The sequence below is a fragment of the Schistocerca piceifrons genome, chromosome 1, assembly GCF_021461385.2.
Source record: "Schistocerca piceifrons isolate TAMUIC-IGC-003096 chromosome 1, iqSchPice1.1, whole genome shotgun sequence".
Classification (NCBI taxonomy): Eukaryota; Metazoa; Arthropoda; class Insecta; order Orthoptera; family Acrididae; genus Schistocerca; species Schistocerca piceifrons.
This window is the reverse complement of record NC_060138.1, coordinates 188,339,234-188,359,625: the sequence shown is the minus strand read 5'-3', so window position 1 is coordinate 188,359,625 and position 20,392 is coordinate 188,339,234. Positions and strand designations below refer to the sequence as shown.

Here is a 20,392-nt window from a genome sequence, read left to right as displayed (position 1 = left end):
ATTTTGACGTTCACATCATGATGAGACTTTGTTTACCTGTAATGTATACAATTAGTTTTGGAAATATTTAAGGTTAACCTGTTCAGTTCAAACCAGTTTTGTATGTATTCCAAAACTCTCACACTTGCAGATGTTGGCAATACCCTATTTATGTCTGTTACAACAATATTTGTGTCATCAGCAAACAAAGTTATGTGCGTACCACTGATTGGGATCTTGATGCTTTGGTTTTTATTGTTTGCTGAGGTAATTTCTACTACCTGTTTTCTACTGTGGAAACATGACTGAAACCATTTTAATGCACTCCTCGTATACCTATAGCCAGTTTGTCTAGAAAGATATCATGATCAACAGTATCGAATGCCTTCGATAAGTCCAAGTTTATTCCTACTCTACTATTATTTCTGTCAAGTCCCATTACAATGTTTTTGATCAATTGGGTAATTGCTGTATCTGTACTCATGTCTTTGCAAAAATCATGTTGGTTTACAGACAAGAGATTGAATTTTTTGAGGTAATTTGTAATTATATTTTTCATGACAGTCTCTATTATTTTTTAAAATAAAGGTAACAGAGCTACTGGTCTATAGTTTCCCACTTCATATATATTACCCTTTTTATACAATGGTTTTATTTTTGAAATTTTTAATCTTTGTGGGAACACCCCTTCTATTAATGATATATTTATGATATGTGAGAGTGGTTCTGCTATGACAGTAGCACATTTAATTTGGACTGAACCTGGTACCTCGTCAATTCCAGAGTACTTTTATTCTTCATTGTTTTTATTATCTTAAGAACTTCTAATTTATTTGTGGGACATAGCAATATTGAATTACCACTTTGTTCTATTTGAACTGTGGTACTACTATTACTAGTAAATTTTTTACTCAGATTCACTTGAGTGTTTATGAAATAGTCATTTATGTAATTTGCTAGAGTATCTTTTCTGAGTTACACACCATGATCATCTTTTAATACAATGCCATCTTGCTTTTTAACACTTTTGTTTGTTTCCTTTTTCACTATATTCGATATTGCTGTCTACTTGTTTGCTGTTCCTATGATTACTTAGTCATTGTGCATTGTCTTGGCTGTTTTAATTACTTTCTCATACATTTTCTTATATGTCTTAACATATTCTGCAAAGTGTTCATCTTGGTTGTCTTTTCTCAGTTGATTGAGAAAAGTTTTAGCTTTTGACTGGATACTCTGATAGCAGGTTTTATCCACTGGCTGCTGTTCCCCGGCATGACATTAATTCTTGTCGTTTGTTTGTTAATACATCTCAAATATGGACATGAAATTATTACAAAATGCATTGAATGATTGAACAGTTGTTGATTTTGAGTACACATCTTCCCAGTTTTTTTTTTTCTTTTTTTTGCTAGCAACTGAATAAAAATATTAACTTTTTCTGGGTAGAAGTGCCTTTTATATTCCCACTTGTATTTAACCAACTCAGGTACAGGAGAATTTATGCATGTTACTACTGTGTTGTGGTCTGAAAGACCTAAGTTTACATTTTGTGCCCCAATAACATCATTTTTGATATTCGTAAAGATAATATCTAATAGGGACGAAGATGACTCTATTCTAGTGGGGTCCATGAAGAGTGGTTTCATGTGAGAGCTGTTTAGGATACTCAAAAGCTGTCTTTTTTCTTCATTTTATGTTAAAATCCCCACATAGTAATAAATTCACTTCATTGTTATACAAAATGTTTAGCACTGCTTCCAAATTTTTTAAAAAAAGATATGTTTTTGTCACCTAATGTTGACCTGTATATTGATATGACAATTAGTTTTTTATGCTTCTCCTCATATTTTAGTTCAATGGTACACGATTCAAAATGTTTCTTGATATTTAGATGGTATGTTTCATATCTAACTTTATATTGCAGCCCAGCCCTAGCGTATATGCATACTCCACCATTTTTACAAACAGTGTGGCAATAATTCAAAATTGCTTATATTTATAGGACTTAATTCACTGACCCTGCACCAAAGTTCCGATAGAGAAATACAAGAGAAATCTACAAAGTTGTTTATGGTGACTTCTAGTTCTAACACTTTATTCTTGAGACACTGAATGTTTTGACTCATTATCTTGAAAGTTTTGCAAAAGTTCTAGTTGTCACTGTGCTAAAGTGCTTTTGAGTTTATGTAGTTGGTGCGGTAGCATGGGTTATGGAATTTTTTGAGTCAGTTGTTAATGTTTTTCTTTTGTTTATGAGTTTGGCATTTTTGTTAGGTCTGATTAGTTTGCTGTTTGTTGCGCGGAAAGAAGACTAAATTTTTGTTTTGTTTTGATTATTTGTTTGGTATGGATATCACACTGAAGTTCATGAGTATATTATTATGTTCTGAGATGGGTGATGATATGATGTCAGTCATACAGTACAGTCTTATTGCTGAGTATGTTGGGTGTCACGTTTGTGGCACCAACATGAAGTTGATGAGAGTTCTGGTGACTTGGACCAAGGACATGTACATGTTGTGTGTGTGTGTGTGTGTGTGTGTGTGTGTGTGTGTGCACGCGCCAGGGGCTTTGTTGGTAAGTAGTTTTTATTTTGGTTTTATTATGCAATAATTTTGATGTTTGCGTGCTGTATATGTGTGGTAGGTTGGTTGTGTTTCAACTCGTGTAGTGAATATGGGGTATTGGGTTTTTGAGTTGTTGGGCTTTTGGTTCCACTTTTTGGAGTTGTAGGTGTTGGTCTTCTGGTACTGATAGCTGTAGTTGAGCTATGTAGATCAACGGAAATTTCCGATTCCTGTGGTTTTGTTGGTGTTACTCAATGCTGTAATGTAAATTTTTTTGGGTATTATTTCTTTTGAGATAGACGAAAGGCAGCTTCATTTTTTCTCATATGATATATTGCAAACTAAGGATGAAGGGCAACAGGCAGATGCCATATTTCTAGATTTCCGGAAGGTGTTTGACACGGTGCCCCACTGCAGGCTGTTACTGAAGGTATGAGCACATGGAATAAGTTCACAGATATGTGAATGGCTTGAAGACTTCTTAAGTAATAAAACCCAGATTTTTGCCTTGATGGTAAGTGTTCAACAGAGACAAGGATATAGTCAGGAGTGGCCCAGGAAAGTGTGATTGGACTGCTGTTGTTCTCTGTATACATAAATGATTTGGCGGAGAGGGTGGGCAGCAATCTGCAGTTGTTCGCTCATGGTGCCATGGTGTATGGTAAGGTGCCTAAGTTGAGTGACTAGGGGAAAATACAAGATGACTGACAACAAATTTCTAGTTGGTGTGATGAATGGCAGCTACCTCTAAATGTGGAAACATGTAATCTAATGAGAAGGAGTAGGAAAAACAAAATTGTACTGTTGAGATACAGTATTACTAGTGTCCTGCTTGACACAGTTAAGTCATTTAAATATCTGGACATAGTCTTGCAAATTGATACAAAATGGAACAGGCATGTGAGAACTGTGGTAGGGAAGGCGAATGGTGAGTTTGGTTTATTGAGAGAATTTTAGGAAAGACTGGTTCACCTGTAAAGACCACTTACGGGATGCTGATGAAACCTATTCTTAAGTACTGCTCGAGTGTTTGGATTCTGCTTCAGGTTGGAGTGAAGGAAGGTAGCGAAGCAATTCGGAGGTGGGCTGCTAGATTTGTTACCTGCAGATTCAAATAACATGTAGGTGTTATGCAGATGTTTGGCAAACTCAAATGGGAATCCTTGGTGGGAAGGTGATGTTCTTTTTGAGGAACCCTATTGAGAAAATTTAGAGAATTGGCTTTTGAAGTTGACTGCCATATGATTCTACTGCTGCCATCATACACTGCCCCTGAGGACCACAAAGATAAGATTCGAGAAATTAGGGCTATACAGAGGCATGCAGGCAGCTGTTTTTCCATCATTCCATTTGTGAGTGGAACATGAAAGGAAATGACTAGTAGTAGTAGTACAGGGGTACACAGGGCGACACAACATATGATGGCTTGCAGTGTACCTATTTAGATGTAGACGCTATCAAACTGGTTAAAATTACATTTTGGCCGCCTACCCCCACCTCCCCCCCGAAATCTTGGTTGTGGTGATAGACTGATCTGTAGCAAATCCCAAGGTTTAGAGGTTAGATTGGAGGGTGAAAATTTGGCTGTGAGTTGGTGAAACTAAGAAATGTGAAAGCAGAAAATCTGAGTGTGGTACCAAATCGACCAGTAGTGGAGCCTAATGTTTACGTACGTGTCATAACGAAAAATGCGCGGGGGGGGGGGGGGGGGGGAGGGGGGGGGGGGAAGGGTGGCTAACTTTTTTTGTACGCCAACTTTCTTTTGACTGATTTACAAAACGAAATACATTTTAAAAATTAATTAAACAGCCCGAACTCCGACCAACATGATGAGAAGTAGCTACTAGACTTCAAGTACACTGCAGATCAGCCTGTCTCAACAACCAAAATTTCAAGGAGTTTGACACTTCTCTCGATGTAACCAAAGGGGTCTCAAATAATGGATACCGTACTCGTTCTTTGACTCTCATCCCTAAGACAGTTAGATAGCTAGACGTCTATCTACAGGCCAGCTATATTAAACTGTCTGACATACATGCACACTCAGCTGTAAAAAAGTTACGTGCAGACTTCAGCAAGCAATATCAAACAAGACGCTTACTTAATGAACAGTGAACCTCCAACTGCTGTTCCTATAGCGCTCAGTATCACCATTGGCTTCGATGGCTTCCAGACCATGTCTTTGGGAAAAACTGACTGCTAATTTCAAGTAAGACTCGGCTTCGTCTTCACACACACTAAACATCTCACATGGCAATACAGGATTGCCTTTTGTTTACTATATACATTGCCGGTATGGCAAAGATGCAATGTCAATGGAGCTATATGCTAACTCAAAGATATTACGAATAAGATTGACAATTTTATGCGTGCTCCAAGAGCGTGAAAAAGTGTATGTGGCTTGGAAGCGGAACTGTGAATAGCGTATAACCTTAAAGAAATTCATTAAACATGTTACAAAAATGTTTCAGAGCCTCCTAGTAATTTTCCTTATAGTAAAGAATCTCAATGATGCTATCAGGGAGGGTAGCAACTGTACGGGATGAAAATATATGGTTTAAACAAGTATCTTACCTAGAAAAGGATGGAATGTGTACGCTTTTTTGAAACCTAACTGTCACACACAGCGTTTTATGTATAGTCATACATAAAGACGAAGTGCCAGTAGAGTGCTATTTGCTTTAGTCCATACTTTGTAAAAGGAGAATAGCGGACTGCTTTCTGTCCGTTTCAGACATAGTTGTTGTTCAGAAAAATAAATGAACAGTTATCATACAACACTTTCTCAGCTGACGTAAATTGAGCTGAAGTGTTTTCTTTTTAATTTATTCGTTCACAACACGCCTTTTCGCTCCAACAAGGAAGTGGTCATAGGCAGTAGGAGCACACTATCTGTTGTTCAGAAAAACGGACAACATTCAGTATGTCGAGCAACAAGTGCAAAAATTGTGGTGGTACAGACATAGATGTCGACCCAGCCCGTGGTGATGCTGTGTGCACCAGCTGTGGTTCTGTGCTGGAGCATAGTATAATTGTGTCAGAAATACAGTTTGAAGATAATGCACAAGGAGGAAGAGGGACAATTGGACAGTTCGTGTCATCTGATTCAAAAGGTGGAGCCAGAAACTTTGGAGGGGGTAAGTATTTCTATTTTTATCAAAACTCCATACCACAGCCAATAAATTATCGTTTTTCATTAGCAGCACATAGTGAGGCATGTAAAAAGACACTAATTCATAAGTTTATGTTCTTTAGTTGACATCTTTTTTTTTACATTGTATCATTTATCCTCATCTAAGTTATTTTTCATCTCTGTGCAGTTTGATTTATTCCATATTCCCGAGAGTCGCTCGCTACCTGAACCTACGGAATATGAAAACAATAAATATATGTAGGCCTACAAGTTTTACGGTACATAACTACCAAACTCTTACATACATATGAACGAGTTGCATCAAAAGTGGAGTGAAGGGTACATACTAATCAGAACCATCATACTCCTTGCGGGTAGACAACTGAATGGTATGTGTGAAGAATGACAGCCTCTCTGCTTCTTCACAGGAATGAATGTGTGTAATTTTGCCTTCACATTCATACAAAATGTTTGTTTGTGACAGAGAATTTCTATTAAAACATGTTTCTTGGAAATTCATGAGCAAATGTTTTTCAGTGTCCCTGTTGTATGCTTATGCCCACAAATGGAGGTATAATGGTTGAGAATGGACTGTATAAGAGGTTTATAAGTAGGGCCTACCTTCCTTCATAGCTGATTTACATTTCCTAGGAATTGTTCTGTGAATCATATTACGGCATCCTTTTCCCCCAGCAATTAGATTTAGGTGACTGGTCTATCTTAAAATCACTGCAAGGAGTGACAAATATACCAACAATGTGATTGATTCTTGCGACTTTTTACATATGATGTGTTAGGGGAGCTATTGGGCATGGAGGATATGTTTGCAGATACAGTTCTCAGTTCTGCGGCCTAATTTTATTTTTTTATTTTATTTTATTTTATTTTATTTTATTTTTAAATAAAAACACCTACAGTAGTGGATTTAACATTCAAGCATTTAAAAAAAATCACAGTCTCGCAGATTTAAGATTTTATAAAACAAGTGGTTTAGCTAATTTTTTGGTAACAGTTGTATGTCGCCCTCCCTCCCTCCCTCCCCTTCCCATGCATGTGTCATTTTCAAATACGAGCCGCTGAGAACCAAAGTGGTCTAAGTCAAAATATTTTAGTTTTTGAGTTATACCACTCAGTTCACTCACAATGAATGGAAATTTGCTGTGGAGAGGTGATTTTAGTTTTTGAGTTATACCACTCAGTTCACTCACAATGAATGGAAATTTGCTGTGGAGAGGTGGTATAACGATAACACACCAGAACCACTTGAGAGCTCCAAATGCATTTTTCCTCTCACATGAGAGTGCCAGAGTGAAGTGCATTTGTGGTAATAGTGATGTAAGTCAAACAGCAAGGGCATGTGGTCTTGTTGTTGTTTGTTGTTTTGCGTGTTTATTTACACTCAACAATCAAAAAGGCCTAGTAAAAGTGCTAGTAAGTATTAGCATTGTTTTTTTTTTTAGATTCGTAATATCCAGTTGTTATTAAAGCAGAAATTGTCTTTATAAGGTAAATTTGCACTCCATGCAAAATCTTTCATTTCTCAGAAGTGGGTAAAATTGATTACATCACTTTGGCTCTCAGCGGCTCATATGTAGATAACGTGAGCTACATAATATTTTCATATATGTATGTAATATGCACCAAAATATTCATCAGAGGGTTATTTATATTGAAGTGTGATTTAAATGTAGACCAACCATACACCTTTGGTGATGCTACAGATAATTTGCTACAATCATCTCCGTTTTGTATTCCCAGTTGTTGGCTTCGCTCACGCAACCAGTGCGTCACCTTCCAACCCAACATAGACCTCTGGTTATGCTACGTGTCTGTGTATTACCACAACTAAGATTTAGAGTGGCGACACTATCATAGTTGAATGTAATTTTTTGTTAGTCTTATACAAAATGTATGACATATTTATTTTTGCTTACAATAATTAATTTGGTCATTTACTCATTGTTTTCTGTGGGTCCCATCACAAAGGAGTCCTTTCAGTGATGTTGGTCAAGCTAACTTATGCATTAAAAAAGAGGAGTCATTGTTAGAAATTAATATGTGCAGTGTGTTCGCAATAATCCATCACCACTCTGATACATACCATGTACTTATGCTGGCTAAGTTTAATACAGTAAAATTATGAGGGCAGCCACAACTGTGAAAAGAGCTGCTACTTCCTCTGTTATATTAAATACTGGCTGTTAACGCCAACTGAAAGATTGTTATTTAGATGATGACATTGATTTATATCAAACAAGAAAGTTATCTGTGTGCTGTAAGAAAAAAAGCTTTCTTGTAATGAATGTTGCTACTTGTCATACAGCTAATGGTAATCTTCAGTATACAGACAATTTGTTGGAATAGTGGATTAAAAAGTTTATTTATCACTTTATTTTGAGTCTATAGAGATTCCCTATTTCCTGAAACTTCCTGGCAGATTAAAACTGTGTGCCAGATCAGGACCTCTGCCTTTCCCTGGCAAGCGCTCTGCCAACTGAGCTACCAAAGCATAACTCATGACTTGCCCTCACAGCTTTACTTCTGCCGGTACCGCATTCCTACCTCTCAAACATCACAGAAGTTCTTGTTATTTCTGATGAAGCAAGTGAAAGAGCTTTGCATCAGGATACAGAATGTGAAAGGGAGGTAATATTTACATGAAAATTATATGTGTGTCATGTAGGCTACCTTGGATTTGTAAATCTAGTTCAGCTGAACTGATGTTTATTATTAGCGACAAAGACAATTAACAAGTAAAAGCATGCTGCAGGGAAGTGAGTATATGACTTCATTAAATCTATGAACTTAAAAAATATGTTATTCCTTCAATAATCGATATTCCAGGACAGAAACAATAAACAAATGTGAGGAAAAGCAATCATTCACCTGTTGCTGTTTGACTTGTGGCTTGTAGAAATTTATTGCAGCACTCCAACTTAACTCACTTCTGGGCTCCTTCTTCTTTTTTAGTTTAAGTACACACTCTCACACAGAAAAACACAGACAACCTCACACACCCACTCAGATCCTCAGTCAGTGTTGTTTCTATCACAGATGGGTATGTTCAGGTGACTGACTTGTTCTATGTGTGAAAGAGAACGTGTCTAGGGGGAAACTGTGATCACTTATTGTTTCAACTAGTCTCCTGTACTATTGTTGGAGTCACGAATGATGGCAGTCAAGTTTAGGTTTGTTCTGGACACCTATGTCACACACACACCGAGAGCGAGTGAGCATTCAGTAGTGTTTGGAGCACTCTGCTCTTAATGCCATAGCTAATGCGAGCATTAAATGTGATAGTAGCAAGTTTTCTAGTGAATTTCTGTTTCATTTGTTGTGAGTTGTTATTGCTGATGGTGGTGGTAAGTCATAAATTCTACATAAGCAAGCGAGAGACATATTTTGCAGGATATATGCTTCCATAAAGCAGAATCTATGCGCGTGCACGTACCGCAATTGTCACTTGGAATCGTCAACAATGCCATCCCTATCCATGCTTCGACATGCACAAACCACCATCATTCATGGATCGGACTATAGTGACCCTAATAGATGATTATTATACTCTTGTGAGCCATAGCAGATGCTTACGGCTTTTTGAGTGTTGTTAATACCACGTCTCTCGTTTCCTGACTCATATGCAGGGTGACCACAATGAGACTCCAACATTTGAACTCATAAAATCTGAGAGGAAACAATTTATTGGCGAACAAATACATGGAAATCATACAGATGCTCATCAAGTTTTCATACACAGGTGGACGGTTCAGTTCACTTGAACATGGTCGCCACGGGTAGCGCGAAGAATCTCAAGTCTATAATCAATTTTGTGCCATGTGTTGCGAAGCATCTGTTCTGTGACAGAGTTGATGACAATTCTTATGCGCTGTTTCAAGTCTTGCAGGTCCTTTACTGGTGTAGCGTATACCCGGTCTTTCACATAACCCCAGAAGAAAAAATAGAGGGGGTTTATGTCGGGCAAACGTGGTGGCCAAGGAATTGGACCTCCATGGCCAATCCATCGTTGCGGGAATGTGTCATTCAAAAATTTTTGAACATCAAGGCTCCAATGGGCTGGTGCACCGTCCTGTTGAAACATCACATTTGGCTGCAAGTCTGTTATCTGTGGCACGGCAAATTGTTCCGACATGTCCAGGTAGATGGCTCCATCCACAGTCGGCTCCTGAAAGAAAAATGGCCCAACAATGCAATTTATCATCAAACTACACCACACATAAACTTTTGGACTGTTGCGCATGTGTTCCCTAGATGCATGTGGATTTTTAGACCCCCAGATGCACACATTGTGACGATTGACAGCCCCTGACACTTGAAAGGTTGCCTTGTCAGTAAACATCACGCGTGATAAAAATGTCTCGTCCGCAGCAGTGCGATCTAACATGACACGTGCAAATTCTTCTCGCTCTGATCGATCATCAGGCTTGGTTTCTTGCACAACCTGCACTTTATATGCATACAAATGTAATCGCTGATGAAGCAGTTTGTGCACTGTTGAACGTTTCATAAGAAGTTCTCGTGCTGCCTGTCGCACTGACTTCTGTGGACTTTGTTCAAATGACTGCCACACTTCTTCCACATGATGTTTGCTGATCCCAGGCTTACCACCACCATGCCCTTTTGCAACACTCCCAGTAGCCAAAAACTGATCACACCACTTCTGTATAGTCTTGAACGACGGGGGCGCTTTGTTGTAAACTCAACGAAATTTTCTTTGCACTTGGGTCACTGATTTTGTCTCTGCATACCACCAGACCACTTGTGCATGCTGCTTCATATCCTCCATTTTGCTAAAACAATTGATTACAGTTCCACTAGGGCCACTTAGCATATCAAATTTGCACACCACAAACTTGTTGAGTTGCTCTGTCTGCCCCTTCAGGATTCACAGGTCCACCATCTGAAATGAGAAAGATTTAGTATACTAAAATGTTGGAGTCTCATTGTTGACACCCTGTACGTTATTTATGAAATGGTGCTAGCACCTTTCATCCTCACCCACAAACTGCTGCATGAAATCCTCCTTGCCCACCCGATATCAGCAGTGAAGCTCCTGGCTCAGACACACACAATACACTTTATGCCACAACTTACACTGCTGTGCAGTCCTCATGTGCCGCAGATTGACCATGTTCTGTGATGTATCTGAAATCACTTTGTTCAGTGTTCCCAGATCCATGTGCCTTCATTGTCAATTATTGTAAGTGTTAGCTACTGTTTTCACTTAAATATGAATTATAATTTACATATGTGATAAATGTGAAGACTAAAAATCCACAGGTTTGATCTACAGTTGGTCATGTTTCAAAGCAAAACTCAATCAAGAAAACTTATAAAGTGTCACTGGCCATTAATTATCTTCAGACGACGAAATGTTTATTGCTGCTGATAGGCATATACAAGTGATAATATGGTTTTAACTTACATATTCCTCTCTCTTTGCTGAGGGAGGAACAAATAGTTTCAAAAGTTAGGATAGTGTTGTCACCTATATTTGTGGCTATTGGTAGCAGTAAACCTTTCGCCTGCTGAAGGTTAATACTGGTCTAAGATTTCTTCTGTCATTTATTGCTTCTTTGACATCTGGTAATTCTGTTTTCATACAGAAAATGCCAAGCTGCACTGTGGTTCCATACCCATGCTATACTATAAGTCGCTTGTTACTGGCTGGGTAAGGTCAAATCTCAGAGGAAAGCGAGGGCATACTATCTCCAATAAGACCACACCTATCAGAGCACTGTAGTGATCAATGAAACATCTAGGGTAAGAACAGCTTTATTTATATGCCACTGTGCATTGAGTTGCTGATAGCCAGTGGTATGGAGTGAGAAGAGAATCTTGTTTCAGCTCAGTCATTGTCATTTTTATTTTGTTGTTAAACAAGGTCATTGTCATTATTTCTTGTTAGTCTGGTCAAGTTTTCAAACATTTGATCAATGTCATTATCAGATAGTCTTAATTACACTTTTGAGACTGCATTTAAACGTATCACAGTGGACATGGGCCTAATATAGTGTCTTACCTACTGACACTGTACTTAGCATGGCATAGTTTGGTAAATAAATTATGAGTATATCTGATCAAATACCCAAGTATCATCTTTCCTAGCTCACTAAAGGAAGCAAGGAAAGAAAGTGCTATATGGTCATAACATGGGCCCAAAACTAGAGGAACATCAATACTCCAATAGACCGTTGCGGAACTCTGGCTGTTTCCAAAGCTTATTGGGATTGTTGGGCCCTCAATTCATATTCTGACAACAATATTTAACCACTTAACTTCGGGAGATTGCTTCCTGACTGCTTTCACATACAATGTCCGTTTTGGTCCTCACTGTATTAAATTGTTTTCTATCTTCAATTGCTACTCATTGTTTTCAAAAAAATACAGCAGATCAGATGCAAGCTGATAAAATGAGTAAAAATATCTTAAACAGCTGTTTATACACATGAACAGAGAACATACAGATTCAAAATGAGTTTTACCTGCAGTATTTTAGTATATAAAATGGGTGGCTCAATAACCAGCTAAAACAACAACAGAGTATGTGTTCTTGTTCTCATATTTAAACCTGGAAAGAATTCACAATACCTGGACAGCATTAAACCCCTTCCTGCTTGACAAATAAACTGCACAAACTATTGAAGAGGGTGATGAATCAGTGACCTCTCTGGTGTCTACAATCTCAAGAACTTGTAACTCAATCCCAGTGCAGCTTTCATAATTTTAAATCCACCACCTCCCACCTGATGTACTTGAACTCCACAATCCAAAATGGTTTCTCCTACTATCGCCAATGAATTGCAGTATTCATTTATCTACTGAAAGCGTTCATCACTGTCTAGCACTACTTTATCCTCTCCTTGTTCCAGACATTGGGATTCCAGTGCTGTCTACCAATGTTCATCTAGAACTTTCTGTTTTCAGTTGTTTTGCAGTCATATTGGAGATATTCTAAGTTATCAAATATGTAGGTGACTCTTTCACAGTGCTCTAGTTTGATATCAGTGGATGATCTTTAGAATTAGCTTCAGGTAGTCATCTGATAGGCACAATATTAATTTTGAAGCATGGATCTCAATTCTCTCTTTCAAAGACCTGCGTTAGGCAGAGGGTGATGTGGTGATGCTACTTTGGGCTGTTGCTTGACAAATCCATGTTTCTAGGCAACAGGGAAAATGAATGTGGTCATGGAGTGGTTGAAGATACCAGTTATTGCAGGCGGTAGTGGGTCAATAATAATCTAGATTATTCAGACTGCGATGCCATTCTGTCCAGTAAATCCATATGTGATACACGTGATAGATTTTTTGACAGTATTACTACGAGGCGTGTTTTTTGAGTAAGGTCCATTTGAACATAAGTACACAACAAAAGGTTATTTCAAAAAAGGAAATTTATTTTCAGAAAGTACATACTTCACTCTATCTTTTTTACATAGTTGCCGAGTTTGTTCAAACACATATCATACCTCTCAACCAAGTTTAAAATACCCTCTTCATAAAAACTTGCCACCTGCTCCGATAACCAGGAGTTCAGTGCTGTTTTCATATCGTCGTCATTGTAACGGTAGCCACTGTGGTGTTGTTTGAGGTGGAGGAACAGATGGTAATCATTTGGCGCAATATCAGGACTGTAGGGTCGGTGGTCTAAAACTTCCCAGCCAAAACTGTCCAAAAAATCATGGGTCTGACCTGCAGTGTCAGGTCTTGCATTTTCATGGAGAAGGAAACACTATGCCTATCCCAAAACACCAATGCCATGATTTTGCACTGGGACAGTGTCTGTTTGGTCTTCACCTTTACAGGCGAGTATATCTGTCTTCATTCCATGCACTGTTGCTTTGATTCAGGCACGATATGCGATACCTATGTATCATCTCCAGTTATGATCTGACTCAAGAAGCCATCACCTTCTTCGTGATAACAAGTCACGAACTTCATCGCACACTCAAATCTTTGGTTTTTGTGTTCCTCTGTTTGGAGTTTTAGGACCCAATGGGAGCACAGTTTCCTAAACTTTAGGTGTTCAGAAACAGTGTTGTAAAACATCAGGAAATTCGTTTGAGAGACATGTTATTGTGAAGCGCCTTTTCTCATGAATCCTTGCTTCAACTGAAGCCACCAAATCGTCTGTTATCAAAGAAGGGTGACCAGAGCAGTCCTCATCATGGGCGTTGTTGTGACAATCTTTGAATGCTTGTACCCACTTATGCACTTTGCTTTCACTCATAACAGCATCACTGTACCCTTTGCAAATCTGTCAATGAATTTCTGCAGCACACAGGTTCCTTGCTGACAAAAACCGTATTACTGAGCGAACCTCACACGTGGCGGGCGAGTTAATAGTCTTAAACATTTTGAAAGCACAGAACAGAACCGTACAGGTTAGCTACAGAGATGAAACTGAGCACAGTTGTTCCAGAGACATGCTGGTACATGACGCACACACTCATTGCGGTATGCTCGTGACCTACTAGTGTCTACATTAAAACGGACCTTACTTAAAAAAACATGCCTCGTAATGTCATGCTTAAGGCAGGATTTTTTGCAGCTACCTTCATTTACCCCTCATGAAATAAGCCATAAATATTTATTTTGTTTCTACATCTATATTTGTACTCCATGATCCAGCTTATGGTGTGTGGCTGAGAGTACTTTGTGTGTCACTGTCACTTCCCTGCTTTCCTTTTCCATCTGCAAATGGTTTACAGGAGCAACAGTTGTTGGTAAGCCTCCATATGGGCTCAACTCTCTCTAATTTTACCTTCATAGTCTTTTCACGAGATATACACCCAAGCTGCTATCAATACAAACCTCTATGGGTGAAAGCAGCATCACCTGGCGAGGAATGACTGCTAGTCAGTCACAGGCATGGTGGATGTAATAGCAGTGAGTGTGTGCTGTCTGTGTCTAGAAGTGTAGAATGGGGAAGATGCATTGATCTATCTGAGTTTGACTGAAGGCAAATTGTGATGGCCTGGAAGCTCAGCACAAGCATTTCGGTAACTGCACTACTTGTCAGGTATTTCAGGTATTTGAGGAGTGCTGTGGTGAGTGCCTTCAACAAATGACTAAACCAAGGTGAAACCAGGTCGAGGCATTGTGGGGCAGGGCGGCCACCCGTCATTACAGATGTTGGGCCTCAGAGACTGGGCAGACTGGTAAAAACAGGACAGGTGGTGAATTGTCACAGAACTAGCATCAGACTTTAATGCCAAGCAGGGTACAAGTGTGTCTGAACACAGTGCACTGAATACTTCTAACAGTGGGCCTCTGCAGCCGACAACCCATTCACCTGCCAATGTTAACAACATGACACGGGCAACTTTGACTGAAATGGGTATGTGACCATTCGCACTGGACGTTGCCACAATGGCAGAGTATTGCACGGTCTGATGAATCCCGATACCTTCTTCTTCATGCCGAATGGGGTCACGAATCTGTTGTCTTACAATGGAACAACTCCTTGACATCTGTACTTTGGTACGGGGACAAGTTGGCGGTGGCTTCATTATGCTCTGGGGAACATTCACATGGGCATCCATGGGCCCAGTGGAGCTCATGCATGGCACCATGATGGCCAACGAGTGTTGCACATTGGTTGCAGACGATGGAGAGGTTCAAGAAACAAAGGTGTGAGTTTCAGTTGATGTGCTGGCCACCCAACTTGCCAAATCTAAACCCATTTTAACACATGTGGAATGTTATTGAAAATGGTGCCAGAGCTCGTATGCCACCCTCCCTCACCTAATTTACAGGAGTTAAAGTAACTTGTGTGTGCACATGTAGTGCCAACTCCCTCCAGCGATCTACTGAGGCTTCTTTGCTTGCATGCTGTGATACATTGCCGCTGTTCTCTGTGCTAAAGATGGACATACTGACTATTAGGTAGCTGGTCATAATGGTATGGCTGATCAGTGTGCATAAGACGAAGTAATATACTGATTGACTGTTATAAAAAAATACATTCTTAGCATTTCTAACAGTAAACCAAACCATAGTGCAGAATACTGCTCTGCTGCTGTCTGTTGCAGGAGTCTGTTTTAACTCCGAACACAATAAAACACATGTAAACAACTGTCTATTATATAATTGAATGACAGCATAAACAGAAGTAATAGAATACAGTTTAGTGACATGTACAGGACTGCCAGCCAGAGCTGGAGCAAGGCAATATAAAGAGCATTCGGCCACCAGGGGCCACTGGCTATTGGCTGCAGGTGACTGAGGTGCCGTTCATGGTTGGCGGCCTCTGGTGAGGGCTTGGAGCACCCAAATAGTGCAATACTAAATGTACAGTGTGTGCTGCAGTAGCGGTAGTGGAGGTATTGTAAAGTGCGGGTTATTACACTCCTCCTTTATCATGGGAAAGAGCCAATAGATGCCAACTCTTCCATGATGTGCTAATGGTTGACACATTCATAGTGTTTTAAGCAATCATCCTGAGCATGAACAGTTCCTGGCACACGTGGACCAGCACATAGGGGTGGAAGTAGTGCAAGTGCAGACACATGTGCCTTCCTCCCCCTTCAGGGGAGCAGGCAGATGACCCTGGCACCCAGTAGGTGGGGGTCTTGTCGACATTGGACTCATCTGTAGATGCTGTGAGCTAGGGAGCCTCTTCATCCAGAGGTAATGTAAGTGACGCTGGCAGGAGGGTAGCAGGTGCTGGTGTCCGCTGCAGGTGGCACCTGCGTCAATCTAGGAGGCCCCTGCCTGCGTCAGCGTTGGAGGCACTTTCATTGGTGTAGACAACACCTGGGGGCACACCCATACAAGACCCTGGCACCGCCACCCTACCGCCCCACTCCTGTGTGAGAAGACACTGCAGGGGCATCGAGAGGCTGAGCTGCATCACTTGTGTGTGGCCAGGGTACTGGCGGAGCAGCCAGAGACCACATCAGGAAGGTAGGTGACATGGTGGAAGAGGTGCCGATATGGCATTCCGTGTGGAGGTGTCAGTGCCCACCTTAGGGCACAGCTAATTGTATGATGTGCCACAAGACACCCATTGGTATGCACCATGAACACAAGGCCCCTGTGCTGGCTGTGGATGATGCCCAGAAGACAGTGCAGGTGTCATCCGAACCCCCACACCCAGACCGGGGTTCAAGGCATGAACCATGACACATTTACATTATGAAAGTCCACATGAGACATTCTGCTTGGCTATTGGATTGCAGATTGAGGGAGGCACTTTGATATGGTGGATGCCACTGCGTGAGCAAAAATCTTGAAAAGATAGAGCCATAAATTGAAGAACATTATCTGAAACCACCATACAAGGTAGGCCTTTGGTAGAAAATAATAACTGAGAGCACCTTGATCATCACATCTGCTGTGGTGGATGGCCAACCGACAACATAAGGAAGCTTGGAAAAAGCATAAACAATCAAAAAGTAGCTGTGACCTGGCGTTCCCCCTAGCAGTCAGTATCAGGCAAGAACATTCTGATGAGCCAATTGTTTAGTGTGGGAGGCTCCCTAATGATGTGAATATAGAAAAATGGATAAGTTGCTCAAAGCCATCAGCATAACGATGGGCTGGAACTGTACCCTCCACATATTGGCCACATCTGTGGCCAAGACTAAATGTTTACCAGGTTGCAAGGCAAGGCACAGAGAGTAATTTGTTTTTAAGCTGCACAAATGCATGCTCACAGGCTGGTGACCACCTGAAGGAACATTTTTATGAAACAACTATTGCAGAGGGTGAGCCAGAGTAGTTACACTCAGAATAAACCTGTGATAGTGTATACTACTTTACCGACGAGTGCCTGTTGTTCCTGCAGACTGTTTGCGCGAGGCAGAGCCATAATAGAGGCGACATGCTGTTACAGGGACCAAACACACTACCTGAAAAATTCTTGACTGAGGTAAAAAATACAGGGTTAAAAAATTGCAACTTCATAAGATCACACTAAGGCCTGTGGTTTGCAGAACAGTAAAGAGCGAACGGAGGTTATGTAAATGTTCTTCTATCGTAGCACCTATTACTACAGTATTGTCAAGACATTTGCAGCAGCAAGGAAATCTGCCATAAGTTGCTCCAAAACGTGTTGGGATATAGTTGGGGCACTAGCCATTCCAAATATTAAATGTTTATATTGATAAAGATCAAAAGGCCTGTACACTACAAACAATCATTTCAATACATTATCTAATGGAACTTGCAGAGGGCCTCAGCGAGGTCAGTTTTGGAAAATAATTAGTCCCCACCAAATTTTGCAAGTAATTCATTAGTTTAATGCAGAGGGTATGTGTCAATAACAGCATTGAGGGTAACTTTGAAGTCTCCACAAGATTACAGCTTTTTTGCAATCACCAATTGTGTAGCCCACTCATTTGTTGAAACTGGTCAAATAAATGAATGGTAAAGCAACACTTACGGCACAAACACTGCAGCTCTGCCACTCAAACCCGATTAAGACTACTGTGGCTGCTTGTTGCATTGCTAAAATTCTACGCGAGCAGCAGTGACGTCCACTTATGATAATAAGAAGACAACAAACTACACATTTCATCAAAGGAAAAAGAGATTGTTCCTGCAAAGGGGCCACTTGCACAACTACGTTTCCACTGTTCAACAATGAAACTGCCACATCAGGCATGGCATTTTAGTTTATTACTTCTTAACTACTAACTCTATTTGCAACACATTTTGCAGATAGTATTTACATGTACCACTGAATGTACCTGCAAAATTATACCATTGTACATTTCATGGGATATGATATCATAAATATTGAGGTGTGAGAAGATGAAACCACAGGATGCAATTCACTAGAGTTTCAGTGAAATATGTCAAGAAATACATGTGAAATATTTTAAATATAGCTGAAATATATGGCATTTGCGAACCCAGGCAAAACTGCAGGTAAAAATTGCATCTAGACTCCTGAATCAGTTTCAACCAAACTTGGTACACATATTACCATTGGGAAAGAGATACTGTGGGCATGGGAACCATCAACTTCCAACTGGTGTGGGGCTGATAATGTGGTGATGGATAGGGGGAGTAGGGTGGGAGATGGACTAATAGAAGATTTTGTATGTCCATCCTTCTGACTGGATTACATACAGGGTGTTTCAAAAATGACCGGTATATTTGAAACGGCAATAAAAACTAAACGAGCAGCGATAGAAATACACCGTTTGTTGCAATATGCTTGGGACAACAGTACATTTTCAGGCAGACAAACTTTCGAAATTACAGTAGTTACAATTTTCAACAACAGATGGCGCTGCAAGTGATGTGAAAGATATAGAAGACAACGCAGTCTGTGGGTGCGCCATTCTGTACGTCGTCTTTCTGCTGTAAGCGTGTGCTGTTCACAACGTGCAAGTGTGCTGTAGACAACATGGTTTATTCCTTAGAACAGAGGATTTTTCTGGTGTTGGAATTCCACCGCCTAGAACACAGTGTTGTTGCAACAAGACGAAGTTTTCAACGGAGGTTTAATGTAACCAAAGGACCGAAAAGCGATACAATAAAGGATCTGTTTGAAAAATTTCAACGGACTGGGAACGTGACGGATGAACGTGCTGGAAAGGTAGGGCGACCGCGTACGGCAACCACAGAGGGCAACGCGCAGCTAGTGCAGCAGGTGATCCAACAGTGGCCTTGGGTTTCCGTTCGCCGTGTTGCAGCTGCGGTCCAAATGACGCCAACATCCATGTATCGTCTCATGCGCCAGAGTTTACACCTCTATCCATACAAAATTCAAACGCGGCAACCCCTCAGCGCCGCTACCATTGCTGCACGAGAGACATTCGCTAACGATATAGTGCACAGGATTGATGATGGCGATATGCATGTGGGCAGCATTTGGTTTACTGACGAAGCTTATTTTTAGCTGGATGGCTTCGTCAATAAACAGAACTGGCGCATATGGGGAACCAAAAAGCCCCATGTTGCAGTCCCATCGTCCCTGCAACCTCAAAAAGTACTGGTCTGGGACGCCATTTCTTCCAAAGGAATCATTGGCCCATTTTTCAGATCCGAAACGATTACTGCATCACGCTATCTGGACATTCTTCGTGAATTTGTGGCGGTACAAACTGCCTTAGACGACACTGCGAACACCTCGTGGTTTATGGAAGATGGTGCCCAGCCACATCGCACGGCCGACGTCTTTAATTTCCTGAATGAATATTTCTATGATCGTGTGATTGCTTTGGGCTATCCGAAACATACAGGAGGCAGCATGGATTGGCCTCCCTATTCGCCAGACATGAACCCCTGTGACTTCTTTCTGTGGGGACACTTGAAAGACCAGGTGTACCGCCAGAACCCAGAAACAATTGAACAGCTGATGCAGTACATCTCATCTGCATGTGAAGCCATTCCGCCAGACACGTTGTCAAAGGTTTCGGGTAATTTCATTCAGAGACTACGCCATATTATTGCTACGCATGGTGGATATGTGGAAAATATCATACTATAGAGTTTCCCAGACCGCAGTGCCATCTGTTGTTGAAAATTGTAACTACTGTAATTTCGAAAGTTTGTATGCCTGAAAATGTACTGTTGTCCCAAGCATATTGCAACAAACGGTGTATTTCTATCGCTGCTCGTTTAGTTTTTATTGCCGTTTCAAATATACCGGTCATTTTTGAAACACCCTGTAATAGAGGAATGGAATATATACATACCCTGGCAAACCTGGATATTCAGTTAGTATAGCTATGAGA

The 20,392-nt window shown here is 40.5% G+C and overlaps 2 protein-coding genes across 3 annotated transcripts in view; one reads left to right on the top strand and one right to left on the bottom strand.

Annotated features, from left to right (window-relative positions):
* The window catches only part of LOC124789949 (retinol dehydrogenase 13-like), a 77,080-nt gene extending 72,222 nt beyond the window's left edge, over positions 1-4,858 (bottom strand). Inside the window, exon 1 of the mRNA XM_047257482.1 lies at positions 4,648-4,858. Coding sequence (XP_047113438.1) covers positions 4,648-4,724 — 77 coding nt within the window. The 5' untranslated portion in view covers positions 4,725-4,858. The remainder of the gene's footprint in view (positions 1-4,647) is intronic.
* Positions 4,859-4,887: 29 nt separating this feature from the next.
* The window catches only part of LOC124789919 (transcription factor IIIB 90 kDa subunit), a 378,195-nt gene continuing 362,690 nt past the window's right edge, over positions 4,888-20,392 (top strand). For both annotated transcript variants that reach the window (XM_047257442.1, XM_047257452.1), the window contains exon 1: positions 4,888-5,683. In XM_047257442.1, coding sequence (XP_047113398.1) covers positions 5,470-5,683 — 214 coding nt within the window. In that variant the 5' untranslated portion in view covers positions 4,888-5,469. The remainder of the gene's footprint in view (positions 5,684-20,392) is intronic.